At 51.6% G+C, this 17,666-nt stretch overlaps 7 protein-coding genes across 7 annotated transcripts; 3 read left to right on the forward strand and 4 right to left on the reverse strand.

Moving 5' to 3' along the window:
- Positions 1–2,596: 2,596 nt before the first annotated feature.
- LTS14_003607 (uncharacterized protein) lies at positions 2,597–3,761 on the reverse strand (the record flags this gene model as incomplete). The annotated part of the gene is made up of 2 exons (XM_064836310.1): positions 2,597–2,739; positions 2,969–3,761. The coding sequence occupies 2 exons, from the start codon at positions 3,759–3,761 to the stop codon at positions 2,597–2,599; spliced, it is 936 nt and encodes a 311-aa protein (XP_064695701.1).
- Positions 3,762–5,191: 1,430 nt separating this feature from the next.
- LTS14_003608 (uncharacterized protein) lies at positions 5,192–5,866 on the reverse strand (the record flags this gene model as incomplete). The annotated part of the gene is made up of 1 exon (XM_064836311.1): positions 5,192–5,866. One exon carries the CDS (start codon positions 5,864–5,866, stop codon positions 5,192–5,194), a length of 675 nt encoding a protein of 224 aa, XP_064695702.1.
- Positions 5,867–7,040: 1,174 nt separating this feature from the next.
- SAR1 (COPII coat GTPase) lies at positions 7,041–7,798 on the reverse strand (the record flags this gene model as incomplete). The annotated part of the gene is made up of 4 exons (XM_064836312.1): positions 7,041–7,156; positions 7,216–7,564; positions 7,626–7,711; positions 7,780–7,798. 4 exons carry the CDS (start codon positions 7,796–7,798, stop codon positions 7,041–7,043), a joined length of 570 nt encoding a protein of 189 aa, XP_064695703.1.
- A 371-nt stretch (positions 7,799–8,169) lies between these two features.
- Positions 8,170–8,459, forward strand: dpm2 (Dolichol phosphate-mannose biosynthesis regulatory protein; the record flags this gene model as incomplete). Its single annotated transcript, XM_064836313.1, has 2 exons — positions 8,170–8,226; positions 8,277–8,459. The coding sequence occupies 2 exons, from the start codon at positions 8,170–8,172 to the stop codon at positions 8,457–8,459; spliced, it is 240 nt and encodes a 79-aa protein (XP_064695704.1).
- A 345-nt stretch (positions 8,460–8,804) lies between these two features.
- LTS14_003611 (uncharacterized protein) lies at positions 8,805–12,276 on the reverse strand (the record flags this gene model as incomplete). Its single annotated transcript, XM_064836314.1, has 2 exons — positions 8,805–12,084; positions 12,143–12,276. 2 exons carry the CDS (start codon positions 12,274–12,276, stop codon positions 8,805–8,807), a joined length of 3,414 nt encoding a protein of 1,137 aa, XP_064695705.1.
- A 342-nt stretch (positions 12,277–12,618) lies between these two features.
- On the forward strand, positions 12,619–14,950 carry LTS14_003612 (uncharacterized protein; the record flags this gene model as incomplete). The annotated part of the gene is made up of 4 exons (XM_064836315.1): positions 12,619–12,856; positions 12,907–13,165; positions 13,217–14,095; positions 14,149–14,950. The coding sequence occupies 4 exons, from the start codon at positions 12,619–12,621 to the stop codon at positions 14,948–14,950; spliced, it is 2,178 nt and encodes a 725-aa protein (XP_064695706.1).
- Positions 14,951–16,360: 1,410 nt separating this feature from the next.
- Positions 16,361–17,429, forward strand: LTS14_003613 (uncharacterized protein; the record flags this gene model as incomplete). Its single annotated transcript, XM_064836316.1, has 2 exons — positions 16,361–16,856; positions 16,915–17,429. 2 exons carry the CDS (start codon positions 16,361–16,363, stop codon positions 17,427–17,429), a joined length of 1,011 nt encoding a protein of 336 aa, XP_064695707.1.
- Positions 17,430–17,666: the final 237 nt, after the last annotated feature.

Here is a 17,666-nt window from a genome sequence, read left to right on the forward strand (position 1 = left end):
CCCTAACCCTAACCCTAACCCTAAGATATTATCGATACTTAAAGTATCGAGGCCCTAGCTATATAGAAACTAGAAGCGAGATATTAGTATAAGAATAGTATACGGTTCGGTATAAAAGAGTACTTATAATCTTACTAACCTCTACTAAGGCTAAAAGGCTATAGCGTATACTCTATATCTATAGAAGTAGAGTAGGATTACTACTAGCCGCTACCGAAGCAACGCTACCTGGCTTACGAGGCGAGGCGACGTTACCTACGGTAAGGCTACGATTATAGTTAAAGGTCCTAAGGGTAGCGGTTAGGGAGGCGTAAGCCTCCTAGGCGGCCTAGGCGGCGGCGGCGCGGGCACTAACTGTAGTAGCCTCGTCTAGTATAATTGCCGTATACGTAGCGTAGGCGTAGACGGTAGTATTAAGGTAGAGAAAAAGGGGCGCCTCTACCCTAACGTAGACGTAGCGGGCGCGGACGTACCTCGGATACTTCTTCTTAAAGGTACCAAAGGTACTACTATAGAGATTAACGGCTATTACTATATTAGTACTAGCTCCCCTTACGGCGTATACGCTAAGCGTATACGCCGCTTAGTCGATACTTACTATCGACGTCGTTATTAAGGTATAGAATATACCTATTATAAATATTAATAAGAGGGCTAACCTCTCTCGCCTTACGAGGGGTAGCGGGGGGTATAGAGGTAGCTATAACTTATAAGGCGTAGGCGGTACGGTAGTAGTAGTACTAGAGGCCGGAGGCGGTACGGCTATAGTACGCTTAATAGTACTATAGTTATAATTATAATTATAATTATAGTTATAGTTATAGTTATATTAATATTTATAAAGAATAAGAAAGAGAAAAATATATTAATAAATACTCGATACGTATACGAATCGTACGATAACTATAAATAAGGTAAGAACGTAACGTACGTCGGTCGTACCTACTATCTACGAATTCCTAAGTAAATACTATATAAACCCTAACGATTACTATTTATATACTACTAATAAGTATAAATAAAGCAAGCGCGACGTATACGCTACGCTATCTCTACTTATAGGTACGACCTAAAAGGGTTGTTAATATATAAATAGACTAGGATAGTCTACCCTAGGGAAGGGGTAGTTATTATAGGAGGACAACGATTAGCCTAGCACGTAAGGAATTACGTAAGACTTAGCGTTTAGCGTACTTATATACTACGCTACGTAGGCTTCTCGCCTATAAGGAAGTAGTAATTAGCGCTAGCCTTAACTAGTATTAGTTAAGCCGCGCCCTATACGCTACGAGATATTCTTTTTAGATACTACTATATTAGCGACGGTATAGAACTAAATATTAGGCTATAGCCTTATATTATAATTATACGTAAAATAACTATTATATATAGCGAGGCGGAGGTTATACTTTCGAACGTTAGATTTCTATAAGGTCTTTATGTAAAAATACTAATAGCTCTCTTAGTACGTAGCTATAATTAATAAGACTACTACTATAAGTAATAGAAGTATAGATATACGTTTCTATAATATTATCTAGTCTTATAGAGGTCTATAGTCGTCGTAGTCGTTATTATAGAAATTAAATATTTTAGTCGTAAAGTCGACGTTCTAAAATAGAAAAGAGGTCGCATTTAGAGCCTTATAGATAGCTTAAGTAATAACTATAATAGCTATAAGGCTTTAAAGGACTAGATAATATTATAAGAACGTAGACCTATACTCCTATTACTTATATTAGTAGTTTTTATTAATTATAGCTACGTACTAAAAGAGCTATCGGTATTTCTAGATTCTAATATTCTAGTCGAAAGTACGACCTCCGCCTCGCCGCATACGATAGTTATTTTGCGCACAATTGTATTATCCTCGATCCGGGCGAGTCTCTACGACTCGCAGATGAGCGCGTTCGACTGATCTTGCTAGATTTCGTGGGCTTGAGCAATCAAAATCGTAACAGCGGGACGCATAACATTCGTACTGGAGGACGTGATGTGTCGTATCCGCATGTCAGTATGACTTGACCATATCTTCGAAATACGCTGTCCACGGATAGATTCACAAAATCTACGCAAGTTTCTTGGCAATCAACAAGAGTACACTCTCGGCACAGTAAGTCCCCGTGCCGTGGCCACTGAATGACGAGGGACCAAGATCAGTATCACATAGGTTTTGATACCAGTACCAACGAATATATGCAATCCTCCGACAAGTTACGGACACAGTGCATCTTGTGTCGAGAGTACATCTTGCTTGGGAGCAACTACAAGTTTGGACACTGCAATATCCACCATGATGCATGGCTCAACTTTATGGGAAGAATGGCTGACAGTGTTTTCCTCCTAGCCCCAGCACCACGGATACACCTACGACTCGTCATGAAGCTATTCATCGACTGTCTAAAGTCTCCTCGAGCTCATGACAGTATCGATGTACGTTCTAACAGCTCTCTGGCCGTAGGCCTCCTCGCGAATTCGAAGCGGACACACTTCCCCACCTCGTAGTTCAGACTGCTGCTATATGCCCTGCCACAAGAATTTCCATCCGTCATCAAGGCTCTATTAGGCATTCTCATCAGTCGACAGAGCGTATGTATCATGGCGCCCAGCTGCCAAATATCTGTCTCTGCTCCATAACGAGTGCAGCCCCGGCCTGCGATCTGCGGAAGACCTTCTGGTGGGTACCAGTCAGGTGTCCCGCAGTCTTGGATTCGAGGGTGCTCCATGCCTGAGCGAACACTGGACTCCGCAACGGAGCAGCCGAAGTCCCCGAGAACGACTCTCGGAAGTGAGCCTGGAATGTGTGCGGACGAGAGAAAGACGTTGCAAGGCTTGATGTCGAGATGCCAAATCATGTCCCAGCGTCGACCCGGACGATCACCTGGGGCAGATATGCCATGGTGAAGGAAAGCAAGGGCTTGTGCCATCGAGAGGAAAGTGTGCCAAATAAGCCTTTCCTCGAACTTACTGTCACGATTGATCTTGTCCTTCAGCTTCTGCTCAAGACTGCCTTGGTCGCAGAACTCAAGAATAATCGACATATGCGGGGGCTGGTCGAGGCTAGTGATGATCTGATTGAGGTTAGGTGCACCGCGGACAGTTCGAAGAGCGTGGATCTCAGCTTTCACTCTCTTGTAAGTCATGGAGTTCCCGTTCACGCCAATACGCTTCTCAACGTATGGCTGCCGACTCCGGTTGTCTTCGACGACGTTCACAGCGTCGCTCATTCCACCAGGACCAAGAGATCTGACGAAGGTGTAGCCGGGTACTGAGCAGCGGCCAACTTGATGACGCTCGGGTGCCCTCCTAAGACCACGGTCCTGCCCACCGAATTGAGCGTCGACAAGGTCAGCCGGGAAGCCTTCACGTTTTGGCACTCGATCACGTCTGTAGTCATGATGTTTCGGTTCGACGGACTGGCGCCAAGGATGCTCGCGTTGTCGTATGCTTGGAATGCGAGGTCGCCATTCGAAAAGCGATGGACGTCGTCCATTGTCTTCTTGCCGATAGTCAGGTCGACGTTCCTCGTAGATTGGCAGCCGAGATTGTTGCTGGAAGGGCTGCTGAGCGTAGGATTGGCGTCGCGGTGATCGATACCCCTGTAGACGTGTCGCTCGTCTATCGTCGATACGGATTGCATCGAAGGCCCGTGCTAGACTATAGCGTCTGTCCACTCGTGCCCGACTATATTCTCCAGGAGTATACTGTGCCGCGAAGGAGTCACGACGAGGGCCCAGGACGGACTCAAAGTATGAAACCATGGTTTCGACTGGCTCGATCTTTTTTAGTAACGTTAACGGTCTTGGAAAAGCTGGCAAAGGTGGGATAGATGATCTGGTAGTGTCATCGAACATACTCCTGATGCTGAGGTGAGGTTGGAGAGATTCACTATGCGATAATGACCCAGCTTTTTAAAGCTCCCAGACGGTTCTGCAAGCAAAGTGTCTGGAAATATGCCCCCCGAGACTACCCGAGTGAATTCGTGCCTGCGTCTGGACTATAGGTGAATTTGCCATCATTCACCAAGGAACAGTTCAGAAAGCCATGGAAGACGTGGTCTGAAGCCCCAGGAGAGTGGTCGAGCAGGAGACTGCATTTCTTGACAGCCATGACCCTGATCGCGTCGCACTTTGGTTCCGGCATGTCCGTCTGATCCGGCGGAGGAGAGATATACTGAAGTCAAAGAATGCTGCTTCTTTGTGTTGAGATATGGCCATGGAGAAAGGGTAAGCTGGAAGGGAGTAATATAAGTTTGACCAGAGTCTGCTAATCGGAGGAGGAGGATGAATTGGTTACAAGATACGAAGTAGTCTCGTCTGGTCTACGAAACCAAATCGATAGCCACAGAGCGCTATCCCACGAGGCACAGACGATTCTAACTAAAGACAAAGAGAAGAACAAAGCGGACTGTGAGACTCATCGTCGCCGGTGGAACATGCAGTTGCATGAAAAGGTTTGCACGAGCAAGACCTGTTTGATCTAGGATGCAGAGCGTTAGCTGCTGTCGTCTGCAACTTTGTCAGAAGGTCTCTAGAATCATGCAACTACGACATGGGACTGGGATTTCGAACGCTACATCAGTCGTTCCAGATGTCCACATTGTGATCGTGAACTCCAACCATGTCTCCAAAGTGGATTGCACAAAGGCATTGTGTGGAGATATGACCCAGAATTTTTGAGCTCACAATTCAAGTCTTGCCATTGTACACCACCATAGCTTCCTCTATATCAAAAGAACTGCATGCCTGCCAAAGCTTTCCAGAACTGAACAGCGACTAGGCCTTCTTTATGATCACTCAGAACACCTTGTCATACCTTCGTCCTGACTTGGGGGGGCAATCTTGGCCATGACAACAATGAAATTGAGATATGGCAAGAATTTTGGTGTGCACTAAGTACAACTATCTGAATTTCATGTAAAGCCACAAAAACGCCTGATCTTCAAGAACGCCATAAATCCCAAAGGAATCCACGTGAATTTCAGGGGGTAAGGTCCCGAGGAGCAGCATATGGCCTACCACCCGTCCATGTGCTCAACCAGCTCCAAAATGCTATCGTACATTCCACTCAAGCTCAACGTCCCTGCCCTCATTGTCTAGCCATCAAGTCTCTGACAGTACCCCCGCCTCGCGCCTCAATGGCACTACTGATAGCCCCCATCCTCGTGAGCCCTCCGAGCCTGTGCAACATGCTAGTTGCGGCGACGATCCTCGCCGCGACGGGTATAGCTATCCTCACCACCTTGAGGCTGTTGACGGGGAGGATAACGCTCCTCATAGATGGGCTGCAGAGGTTGCACTTGTTGACGATACCCCTGCTGTGGCGTGCGATCCTGATCGTACTGCAACTGACGGCGAGTTGGGCGGTCGTTGACGTTGTCGCACTGAGTGCGCTGCTCGGCGCGGCGGCTTTGCGGGGCTGGCGCCTTTTGACGACAGTCGTCGCGATAGCGGCTCTGAGCCGGCTGGTTGTTGACAGGGGCCTGCTGGTCACGGGCCTGGCGGGGGTAGTCAGAATACACAGTCTGACGGGCTGCCTCGCGGCGCTGAGTCTGACGGACGAGCTCTCTGCCCTGAACCTCCGTGCCGGGGCGCTCCCTACGAGAAGTGCGTTGGGTCTGCTCGCGTCTGCTCCGGCCAGCGTCCCTCACCTCGCCCTGGACATACCCGCTACCATTGACTTCGCAAGCGCTGGATGTAGCTCGGCGACCCTCGGTGGACTGGCGCTGAGCTGGAGCCGGCAACGTGACAGGGACGGGAATGTAGACAGGGACTGCGACGGCCACCGGCACACGCACCGGCATTATGCGAGCGTAGGGATTTAGACGTGGGCCGAAGACCGGATCGAAGTAAGGGTTGTAAGGCATGGTCTCGGCTGATTTAGATCTTGGTAGGCGAGTTGCTGAAGACAAGTCGGGGATTTGAAGACCTTGTTGGTATGGTATTGATCGTAGGACTGATGAATGGTCTTGGCTTTGGTTGAGATCGTCAATAGACTTGATTGATGATCAGTGGTTGAGTTGCAAGGTATCAGTCTGGTGATTGGTGGGTGAGTTGAATTCTTGTAGTTCGTTGGTAGATGATGATAGAAGAAGAGCAAGCCCAAGCCCGTAGAGAGCCTTGCTTATATCCTTTGCGCACAGTCGGTTCGCCGTTGTGTTTCGCGCCTCTTTTCGGAGCCTGTCGTGTCTCGAAAGCTCGAATGCAAGTGACATCCAGTCTCTAGATCCCCTGGCGCCAATTCACAAGGGACCCGCAGAGCATGTCGACTATTCACGTACTGTGTGGCATGGAACCCACCTCGAAAGACTCGGCTTTTTGCAGACTTGCTTTCCGAGTTGCCCGTGTTTTGAGAAAGGACAATTCATAGTCCTTGATCGAGAGATCCGAGGACAGCAAAGGAGGCTATTGTTGCCCTGTAATGAAGAATTCGGACTATAGAAGATCTGCAAAGTTGGTGGACGTGTATATACCGAATGAAGTCGGATGGACGAAGAACAACGAGACCACCGAGACCACCCGACCATGGCTGCACGGCGCAATATAATGTCGTACTAGCCGATAGCCAGCGAGCCATGCACGACATGCATAAACTTGAAGATCAAGCAAACCGACGGCAAGGACAAAGAGAAACATGAGACTCACCTGCGTCGGGTATGCATCCATCACGGAGCCAGATGGGGACCAGAACCAGCATGAGAGTGCCCGACCGTATTGTAATTATCGACCATCCTCAGGCAGTCCCCAGCGGCCTGGATCTCCCTCTTACATTAAGCAGCGGAACCGAGTCTTTCGAATAGAGCACGCGGACGTCCAGGCATTCCGGCAAGGTCGATATCTAGCACAAAGCCATTGCTGCCGGGAGGGAGAGTCTTTATGATTGCCGAGTTGAATGCGAAAAGACAGCCGTGATCGCCACGCCTGGTGCATGTAGGGCGGTAATGTAGAATGCTTCATCATATCATCAACCTACTTCTACTCCCCTCGCCGCACCCCTCTGCGGCACAACCCAATAGCACGACGCCCGAAGAAAAGCGCTGTCTAGACATACTGACTCAACCACCGAATACCCTCACCATACCCCTGCCTCATAACAACCGAACACATGAAGATCTCAATTGGTCGGATGCCATCGAGGGGGACTTTGCCCTTGCCAGCTACACTGTTCGTCAGTATACCATTCAATCAGGGCCGATGATATGTGAATTGATCTTACTAGTCTGATACAAGCCCAACTCATGCCTCAACTGCTCCTCACTAACAGCATTAGGATGATCGATTTTATTCCCCAGCACCAAAAACGGCGTCTTCTGCAGATCCTCCATACTCAACAGCGCATCCAATTCCACCTTGCTCTCCTGGAACCTCTCCGGGTCTTTAGCGTCGACAAGAAAGACGATGCCGCTGACCTCGGGGAAATAGTCCTTCCACAGCCGTCGGGCTTGCTGATGGCCGCCAAGGTCGAAGGTGGTGAAGCGCACGGAGCCGATGGAGAGTTCTTCGCTGGTGGGGTGGAGGGTGGGTTGGAGGATGGCTACGCGGTCGTTTTTGAGCATGTGAAGGAGCTGATCAAATATCATTATTAGTATTGAGGTGGGTGAGAGGGGGGATGACGGGTGTATGTACGGTGGTCTTTCCGGCATTATCGAGACCGAGGAAGAGGAGCTTGGCATGTTTGTTTGCCAGGCCTAGATTGGCGAGGACGTCCCAGACTATTCATAAATCACCATATCAGTATATGTTCATCTCACTCGCACCTTCCTCTTGCTTGCCGACGTACACCAGTCGATAATCCACATCTTGTTCGCTGTCGAGGAGGTGTGCCTTTGATGTGAGAGAAGAGTACTGCCTGGAGTATGGGAGAAGTGGCGAGGACTATATGAGATCTCGTGTGTGGCCTCTTCTTTGCTGGTGTCGGCGGAATGCACCTGCTCACTCCTACAAGCTTCTCAGGGTCCAAGACCTGATAACCTCAGGCACCGCATTTTGACAGCTGTTCGCGAACGCGACTACACGTGAACAACTGGCAGCAAGCAATTGACAAACCCAAGACGGAAGGCACAGAGCGCAGAGCAATGGCGTCACAAGGATCGGTAGCTCATGAAGGCTCAGTGAAGTTGAGAAGCATGCGCTCATGATATTCTAGCTCGACAAACTAGTAGGCGCAGGCATGCTCGTCTTAGCCACAGCCGTATTCCTCTATTACACAATCTGGACCCTCCTCCTAGTACGTTCCAGTAGCATGTTCTTTGCCATCTCCTACTGATTACGTCATAGCCCTTCGTCGACGACTCGCACCCCGTCCAAGTGCTCTTCCCTCCTCGAGTCTGGGCAATCCGAATCCCCGTGATCCTGGTTCTCCTCGGCGGCGCAGTCGTGGGCAGCTTTCTCAGCGTCGTCATGATCAGGAGTAATCGGAAGAAGGCAATGAAAGCGAAGCAGGCGGGGAAGTCGAAATAAGCATAGACATGAGACCACCATCCGCAAAGAACTGGGCGCGAAAAGGGGAAGGCACGACCAAACAGTAGCCACGCGATGTCCCGATCCAGCAAGAGCGAGCCATGACCGTTCTCGGACTATCCGGGCTGCACATTGCGAGGTCATACCCAAAAATTAGTCGACGCGGAAGAGAAGCTTCAGTGGGCAGAAGCTGCACGATTCCAAGCGTAGGCGTCACGGATATTTCATGGTACACTTATGTACTTATCTTTCATCAACCATAGATTCATGGACGTCATGTCTCGTGTGGCGTCTACATGCTGGAAGTCTGGCAGACTCGGCCAGGGTCCCATATCACTTCACACCTCACCCTCCTTGTATCCCAAACAACATCTGCAACAACTGCGCCTGAGGAATGGTAATATAGTTATCCTGATTCCCACCCCCTCGCCTCTCAACATCATTGGCGTTCATGATCCGATAGGCATCATGCATGCGCTTCCTACTCGCCAAGCCTGTGGGAGCCACATACGCTTCACCCTCCTCGGAATCCGAGATCATGGCATCCGTCGCTGCTGAAGAGGCTTGCGCTGGCTCAGACGTCACCGTACTCGCCTGTTCGCCGTTGCTAGGACGAGTTGACCTTCGCCTCCCGCTCATGCGGTGCGGAAATGCAAGCGATGAGAATTGGCTGGCATCGCTAGCTGTCACACCATCGCCCAACCTCGCCTTCGCCCGTGCGCGAGAGTCGGCAGAGAAAATCTTGATAGTATGATCAATTCCGCTGACGGCCATCATCGTCTCATACGGATGCCCTTGCACCACATTCACCACCTCGCCATCTCCCTCGCCCACATAAAGCAACTCTGCGGTCTGTCGATCCCAGATAAAGAAGTTTCCATCATCGCTTCCGGAGACTACGTATTGGTCTTCGGGACCAAAGAAGTTCACATCTTTCACTGTGCGAGTATTGTTGTGGCCGGTGTACTTGCGTGTCGAGGGGTTACAGGGAGTATGAGGCTGGACCTTTTCCTTGTCGCGGCGGCGGGAGAAAGCGGAGGTATACATGAAGCGTGGGAAACCGTGGCGGCGCGCATTGGGGACGTCGTCTTCTTCATCCGGCTCTGAAGATTCACTGTCTTCGGAGTCGGAGGCGGATTCGAAGGCTGCTTCATCACCGTCCATTATTATGTCTTCCATGTCCTCTTCGTTCAGCTCCATGGTCTCTTCATCCTCCTCCCGCGCTTCGGCCATGGCAGCTGCCATATCATCTGCATTTGCGCCATTTGCAGCCTCCCCATCTTCATTCAGCAATTCCATATCATCCAAGACAGCATCATCATCTTCGTCTCCCTCCTCCTCCCGTTCAGCATCTTGCTGCTGGCTACCTGTAAGACTGACACCACCGAACGCACGATCTACACGAACCTCGTCTAGCCTTTCCGATATGCTCAGCAGAAGGCTCCTCGCTACCTTACCCAACCAGAACTGTCTTGTTGTACTTCGATCCTGCGCGTCACCTGCGTGCTCATAAGTTGCTGCAAGGGAGGACAAGTCCGCGAAGGGCACCCTGACCACCTTCTGGAACTCCCTGACTGCCTGCTTTTCACTGAGCAACAGACGTCGATTCTCCTCCAACTCGAATTGATTCTTCGTGGGGTCAAGAACGGCAGCATCCTCGTTGGCTGATCTCAGAAGATACGGAATCAGAAAGTCGTCTATCGCTTCCGTCGTGGCCTCTGACTTAGGGATCGGTAATCGCTGTGCACCCTTCACATCTGGGGGCATCTCCGCCGGTCGGGTAAAGCCTTCAATCAACCGTCCGACCCCGCTTTCGAGGAAAAGGAGGATGGCTTTTGTGAAGTCGAAAGCCAGGATTTCCTCACGTAGTGGTTGGAGCTCGCTGCTTCTAGCTTCAATCGACAGGAAGTTTGATAGCAGAGGACTTTCCTGATTGTGTGAGAGTGTCTGGAGCTTACCACCTAGTGCTCGTGAGATAGTACCTGCTGCTTGCACAAAGCGCCGTGTGCTTTCACGATCTCGACGGAGTTGTTGCTGGATCTGGACTTGTGATGCAGAGGGCTCTAAAGGATAGCCCCATTCCCGTATGCTGTCGTCTAGCTCGTCCATTATGCTAGCTGCGAGGCTTAAAGCTGAGGTGAAGTCTGTGACTGATGGCGATGTAGTAAGAAGAGATTGGCGGATTGACGTCGTGGCTTTGGCTATGCGGGATGCTGTTTGTTGCTTTTCGGTCAATGACTGTCGGCGGGTCGTGATTGGGATGTCCTCGGTTTGGCCGTTCCGGTAGCGTACTCGAAGGGCTGATGCTGCCTGGTGATCTTGTTCGGCGTTTGTTTTGCGCTTCCTCTTCCGATCCGTGGGTGTCTTCGCTCTCCTTCTCTCACTCGCCACCAGATCTACCATCGTCTGCGCAGTCTCCTCGCCAACATTAGGACTCCTTATCAGATCGAAACTGTAGATCTGATCGCCGCTCCAACTCACCACCATCTCATCCGGCCTCGCATCACTGATCTTGCAAGCCGTGATGTGCCCATTCTCTGTCCGCTTCATCCTCTGCTGTCCAGTTGGGGCGAATTTGCGCACACACTGTGTAGCTTGCGACATCAGCTCGCCTTCTTCTCTCGAAGATGATGACGATCTGCCTGCCTCTCTCAGTCGATCTCGTCCAGTCATCCGACGGTCATGGAGAAAGCAATGCAGGTGTGCTCCTCCTAGGGCTATGTAATGTGGTTGTGATGGCGAGCAGGAGATGGTATTCAAGTCCAGCCCGTATCTTTTGTACGAGATTAGTGGAGGAGGAACACCTCTATCACCATGCAGTCTACTGCTCGGTGCTGGGTAGGCTGAAGATGGTTGCCGTAGATCCCACTGCCTCACTTCGCCGTCCTCTGAGCATGTCAGGAATAAGTTCGGGGATGATTCTGTGACTATCCTCTTCACGCGATCGCCATGACTTCGATATACCCTCGCGTCGGTATCGCCGTCACTCATATATCTTACTCCAGAATAGACCCGGTTCCTGCCTCGCCGTCTCCCTTCGCTAGCGAACGAGCTTGCCGCACTGGCTTCTGTAGTGTGACCGCCGTGCTCCAGATCAAACACCCTCACTTCACCATCCCCGGCTGCCGTGACCACCATGCGATCTCCGTGTCCCGGCATGAACTTGACGCTGAAGATGTTCTGCGTGTGGCCTGTGGCCACGGTAGCCGTGAGTTTGAATTGGTCATTGCTGTCGTCGGGTTGGTAGGAGTGGATGTTGAGATGTTGATCGTCGCTGCCCGATGCCAGGAGGTTGCCTGTTCGGGACCATGACAAAGCGTTGACACATCCCGAGTGGCCGCCGAGCTCGTTGACGATGTCGAGGTCGGAGATAAGCGAGCGGGTGCCGTAGAGGCGGCGGTGGGAGTAGCGCGGGGACGTGAGCTCGCGGTGATGGAGGGAGTTGTGGAGCGAGTCCTTCATCGTGCTTGCTGTTGTCAATAATAGTCGCGTGTCATCATTGAATATGGAAGGTGGGGTAGGAGAGGTGAGGTGAGGTCGGATGAGATGAGGTGGAGCTCCAACCTTGACCTTGACGCGCTCGCTTGCCCGGCCGCGTGCCTTCCCTATCACGACCACGTCAAAACTAACGACACTGTGGCTTCACCTCGGCTCTGCATGTGTGTGAGGGTCTCGCCACAGACGCGAAGACTTGGATGAAGAGCATCAGATCGACGTCGTACAGATACGATGTCGACGTCGCGTTTATTTCACCACCGCCACCAAAGGCCCAAGCTCGACCGATGTCCACATCCTCATGAACACCCTGCACAGACATGGTCGATATGAGCGGTAGCAAGGCCTGAAGAGAATATGATCTAGCTGGCTCTATAATATGGAACGTTTTGACGCTGCAAAGAATGGCGTCTTGAACCCATATGCTTGGTGGTATTCATGAGTTCGACAACGATGCATCAGGCACTACGCTATATTCGAAGGATGCGTGATTTCGCCCCCACGTTTCATCCCTGAAGGGTTTGCGAGCATTACAGCCCCAGCGCTAAGCCTGATAGATCATGTCAATACATGTATCGGTATAAAGTCAAGGCCTGGACGTGTCTGAGACCTTCAACAATCGCTGGAATATGCTGCCCTGGACACACCTCCAAACTGGCACAATATGGAACTTCGGAACCTGAAAGCGCGAAGTGAAGCCCATCAAGCACTCATTCGCACTATCGACGTCAGTCCAGATCGTGCTTGCGAGTCGATATCGCCAGAACCTCGCAGCAAATGGAAGACCACTGTATCCATCGGGGCCGCTCTAGCTACCGTGGTGCTGGCTACCAACATTGCAATTCTTGCCTGGGTTAGAAGCTCTGCCATCAATCAAGATGGCGTGGCTACGGTCTTTGAGGGTAAGCTTTGCAGCGCCCCTGACACATGCTACACTGCTAATCATCGACAGGCTCCTGCGACGTCACGGAGAAGGCTGTCACTGGCGCGCATCTGGCTATCAACGTCCTCAGTACGCTCTTACTAGGCGCGAGCAATCATAATGCGCAGCTTTTATCTGCACCCACTAGGCAGGACCTCGACCGCCAACATGCCCGTGGGTCATGGCTCGACGTCGGTGTGTCGAGTGTCCGGAATCTTCGACACACTCCAAGGTGGCGCACGGTAATCTGGGCGACCCTCCTCATGAGTACCATACCGCTCCACCTCCTGTACGTACCCACCTCGCAATGACGATGAGCGGTAGAGCTCACCAGACGTAGATACAACTCCGTAGTCTTCACCACCCGCTCCGCTGTCAATTACCAAGCCGCTCTCGTCACCAAAGACTTTCTCACAGGTGGCTGGTGGAGTACCTACACTGCTGCGAGTGTCCAATTCTTCGAGACGCCACAACTCATTCAAACCCAGAAGAATGCCGAAAACCTCATTCGTCTCGACCCAGCTACTTGTCTCAAAGTCTATGGAAGCTCCATGTACGAAACACAGTGGCGGAATCTGCTGGTCATCACCTCTCTTCCAAGCACGAACAGCAGTCTTCTCCACGTATACACGCATCAAGTCGGCGATCCAGATAACGATATTGCATGGGTCTGCCATGGAGACATCCACAACTTTGATTCGCCGACACACTCGGCTTGTAGTCCCGGCTTCCTCCGCGCAGCTGGTGGGTCGTGGTCGATTCCCAGTGTTACCGCTTGTCCTATCGATTACTCGGGAGGTGGCTGGCAGAATGTCTTCAACGGCTCAGATGTATGTGAGGACGAGAACAGGAGGCTGATCAAGTACGATGCGCCGGTGGAGTACTGTCTTGCGGAACCATTCCAGCCGCATTGCACGGTCGGTATCAGTACCGACCTACTCATAACGGTGGTTGTCTGCAATATACTGAAGGTTATATGTATGCTTGCTACGCTTGGCGCCCGCGACTTCAGGCCACTAGCTACCGTTGGTGATGCTATTGCTTCATTTCTGGAAAGACCTGATCGAGCGACTTCTGGGAAAGGTGCTCTCGAGGTCGGAGCTGTTAGCTCGGGTGTATGGCGGGAGCTGGACAGATATGCACCGCTACCTTGGACAAGAAATAAGAGACGGTGGTGGTATGCTATACCACGGATACAGCTGAATCTGATATTCTTATGGTAATTCTACAAATGTGTTGAATCACATAAAGCAAAGCTGATGATCTCTGCAGCTTCTTCCTTGGCTGGCTCGCAGCTATCATTGCTCTCGTCAAGAGCGTGAATTCCACCAGCTCCTTTTCCACCTTCGGCGCCATCGATACGACTAACATCGTCACCAGCAGTCTCAACGCTAGTCTGGTTGCTAATGTTGTGCTAGCCAATACTCCTCAATTGCTCATCAGCTTCATCTATGTCTTCTACAACGATGCCTTCACGCGGATGCTCATGAGTCATGAATACTCGCAATTCGCTACTACTCGAAAGAGTCTGCGAGTTACGAGGCCACGTGGCCAGCAGCGATCGACATACTGGTTGCAGCTACCCTTTCGGTACATCGTCCCCATGATGTCGCTGATGGTCCTCCTGCACTGGCTTGTCTCACGAAGTCTCTTCTTGGTCCGCATCCGCGTGTATGATATTGCTGGTCTCCGCGCTCCAGACCAAGACATCTATGGTTGCGGCTTCTCACCGCTGGCTATCTTGCTGGCGCTTTGTGTGGGAACGATTTTGATTGTGGTACTCGTGGTGTTGGGACGTTGGAGGTCCATTGAGGCTGGTATGCCAGCGGCGACCTCTTGCTCTGTAGCTATTAGTGCTGCGGCACATCCGGCGGAGGACGAGGGTGAGGATGTCGCGCTATTGCCGCTACAATATGGTGTGGTTTCTGGAACAGCGTCTTATGGCGACGTTTCGCTCATGAGCACTCATGGACACGGCGCTCGCAGATCCAAAGCTGGTACTGGACGACGGCAGCATGTGTGCTTCAGGAGTAAGGCAGTCAGACCACTGGAGAATGGTGTTGTGTACGACTGAGGAAGAGAATACTACATACAGCGAACCCTGGTGGCGAAGTCTGGCCCACATGGGACACATGACGAACTCTGTTGAGTCAGGATATCAATCTTCATGACTCCAAACATGAAGCATTGTTCCAGCGTCGTGGGGCATCTGACACAAGTAGATGAATGGGGAAGCTGGATGCACGAGGAAGGCACGCTCGCGCAGCCGTGAGGAAGGAACGCATGGGCATTCACATCGAGAGGTTCGGTTCTTCATCAAGTAAACCCGAGCTTGCTACTTGTGCACACGGCTATTGGTGGGATTGAGAACACTCTGTCCCTGGCGTTCTTTCCTTCTTGGGACGGTGGGCCTAGGCTCAACGATCTTCTTGGCACTCCGCACGTTTCAGGTTCTCCTGCACGGCTTCTTCGACACACATCGGACCCTTAATCAACTTGCTTCCGTTGGCGATCCAGACAGTCAACGCATGGTCAAAGACCATCTCGAAATCCACCCGCCGCCTCCTCGAGCCGCGAGAGCTCAGCTCAGCTATCGCCTACTGAGCCTTGCACAGTATTGACTTCCATCATTCGCTCAAAGGACCTTGTCTGCCACTGAATTGACCACGCTCTGCTGCACTGAATGCTCGCAGACTCGGTACAGATATAAGCCACTCGCAATCCACCCGCACTGAACTCCTCTGCCATACCAAATCGAGCTCCGTACCCCTATACGAGGGCACAACTCTCCAACGACGTAGCCACCAACAATATGGCAAGACCACTGTCATCCATGATCAGCTGTGGTTTTATCACATTTCTCTTGCTCACCCAAGCTTACTCACACCTGGCGCCAATAACGACCCTCGAGACTTCTCTGTCGGTGAGCAGTGCGGCGGAAAGCAACACCACGACAATACTACTTCCACGTATTACCGAGATTCCGTACCCATCAATTACTTTCTCTCTCCTCTCATCGACCACGCCAGTCTCCGCTCACGAGGTATTATCAATCGCTCCATCGGCTACAGCGCACAGCATTACCGAAACATCATCACCTTTGTCAAGCTCCTACCAAGCCACAATTTCGCGGTTTGATAGCGGCGTGACCACAAATTCGGCTAATGCTGTCTTGCTCTCGCACCCGAAAGGCGAGGATGGCGAGATAATCGATGAGGTGGGTGCCGAAGGTTCCAACACGACCTTACATCCGAGCCCACTGGACAGGCAAGGGTTACCACCAAGCTGCGCCCCATCGATAGCCTCGTGGTACCATGTGACATGCGGGCCGACCATCGTAAGTCGCACCACGGCTGCATGGTCGTGCCAGACTTCGACCGACACGCGCTACGGCTGCCAGATTTCGGCCAGCACAATCATTACGACAGTCAATCCTACTTACCCTCCTCTCTGCTCCACGACAGGTTGCCCTGCCTGTACGGGTATGGCTGCTCCATCGCCGGCCGTTCAATGTAACGACTGTACAACCAGGAGCGGTATCGTCTACCACACACAGCAGACGACGTTGGACACAAGCAACGCAGCAGCAACTCGTCGTTCCGATGCCGACTTCACTGAGAGCAATGTGTCATTTCACACTCAGCACACGACATTGGATCTGAGCAACGCAGTGTCAATTCGCCGTTCTGGTGGCGAGTCTAACGAGACCGATGTATCATCGCTGGAGAAGCGCAGATTCGCACACCCAGGCGAGTTCAACAATGACTACGATGCGTTCTTCGCCGCTATGTTAAGTCAACCCGGGGTGCTCTATGTGCCTCATCGACTGATCCAGCAGGGTCAGTGGGCATCCACGGCTTCAGCCCCTCTCAAGAAATTCAGTGATAATCCCGGGCAGAAAGTCTTCATGTCCGTACAAGGGATAGCCGGCTGTACTACCGTCGTCGTGGTCTCCAGACAGGCTGTGTACATGAACCACAGTAAGCTTCTATCATCCCCTTCCGATCGAATCATTTGATAGCTGACTGTTCCGACTAGTTTGGGAAGCGCCGACTTTCGCGAAGGGTGTGAGGTGGAAGCACGATGATCAGTCCGGGATACAGGAAATCATATCCACAGACGATGTATTCAATGCCAATATACAGGTCATCGATAGCGGAGACGCAACACTTATGTCGGGCGGCACACAGTGGGACGGGAGACTGCCCTGGCTGCCAAGCCTGAGAGATCAGACAGGCGGTGTCTTTCATCCCGACCAGGACGGTGGGGTCAGGGTATTCATCATCACCCCTGGTCCTCACAACGTTCCGTCCCCGAGAGCACCGAAGTATCCCGTGCGGGTTGGCATCATCAAGCAATGGCTTGCTATGGCATTCAAAGCTGACAGCGAGATCATTCCCTACGCGAGGCCGGCCGACGAAGACTCCAAGGATCCAAATAAAGCCGCTGGCAAGATACTGTTCATGTTCGATCCTTCACAGGAGGATATCCCGTCCAGACGAATGGGTCCAGGTGGTGTACCACTGTCATGTACGACAATTTATGCTGGGTAGGAGCTGTGGCTGGGATTTCAGCCCGAAGATGATCGGTATCAGGCATGGAGAAGTGGCTTTTGGTTCAGCCCTGGTGCATACTTCGAAGTACCTTTCGACGGCCCGATTGGTCCACTCCATCTGGGAATGCAACTACCTCGTCGTGACAATATACCGAGCGGATGTGTCACGATTAGCGCTACCAGTAGCGTGCGGACGACTCTCAGCCCTATCACAACCGCGGCGCCTGTCACATCT

This window comes from Recurvomyces mirabilis (genome assembly GCF_035927965.1).
Source record: "Recurvomyces mirabilis strain CCFEE 5264 chromosome Unknown scaffold_8, whole genome shotgun sequence".
Classification (NCBI taxonomy): domain Eukaryota; kingdom Fungi; phylum Ascomycota; class Dothideomycetes; order Mycosphaerellales; family Teratosphaeriaceae; genus Recurvomyces; species Recurvomyces mirabilis.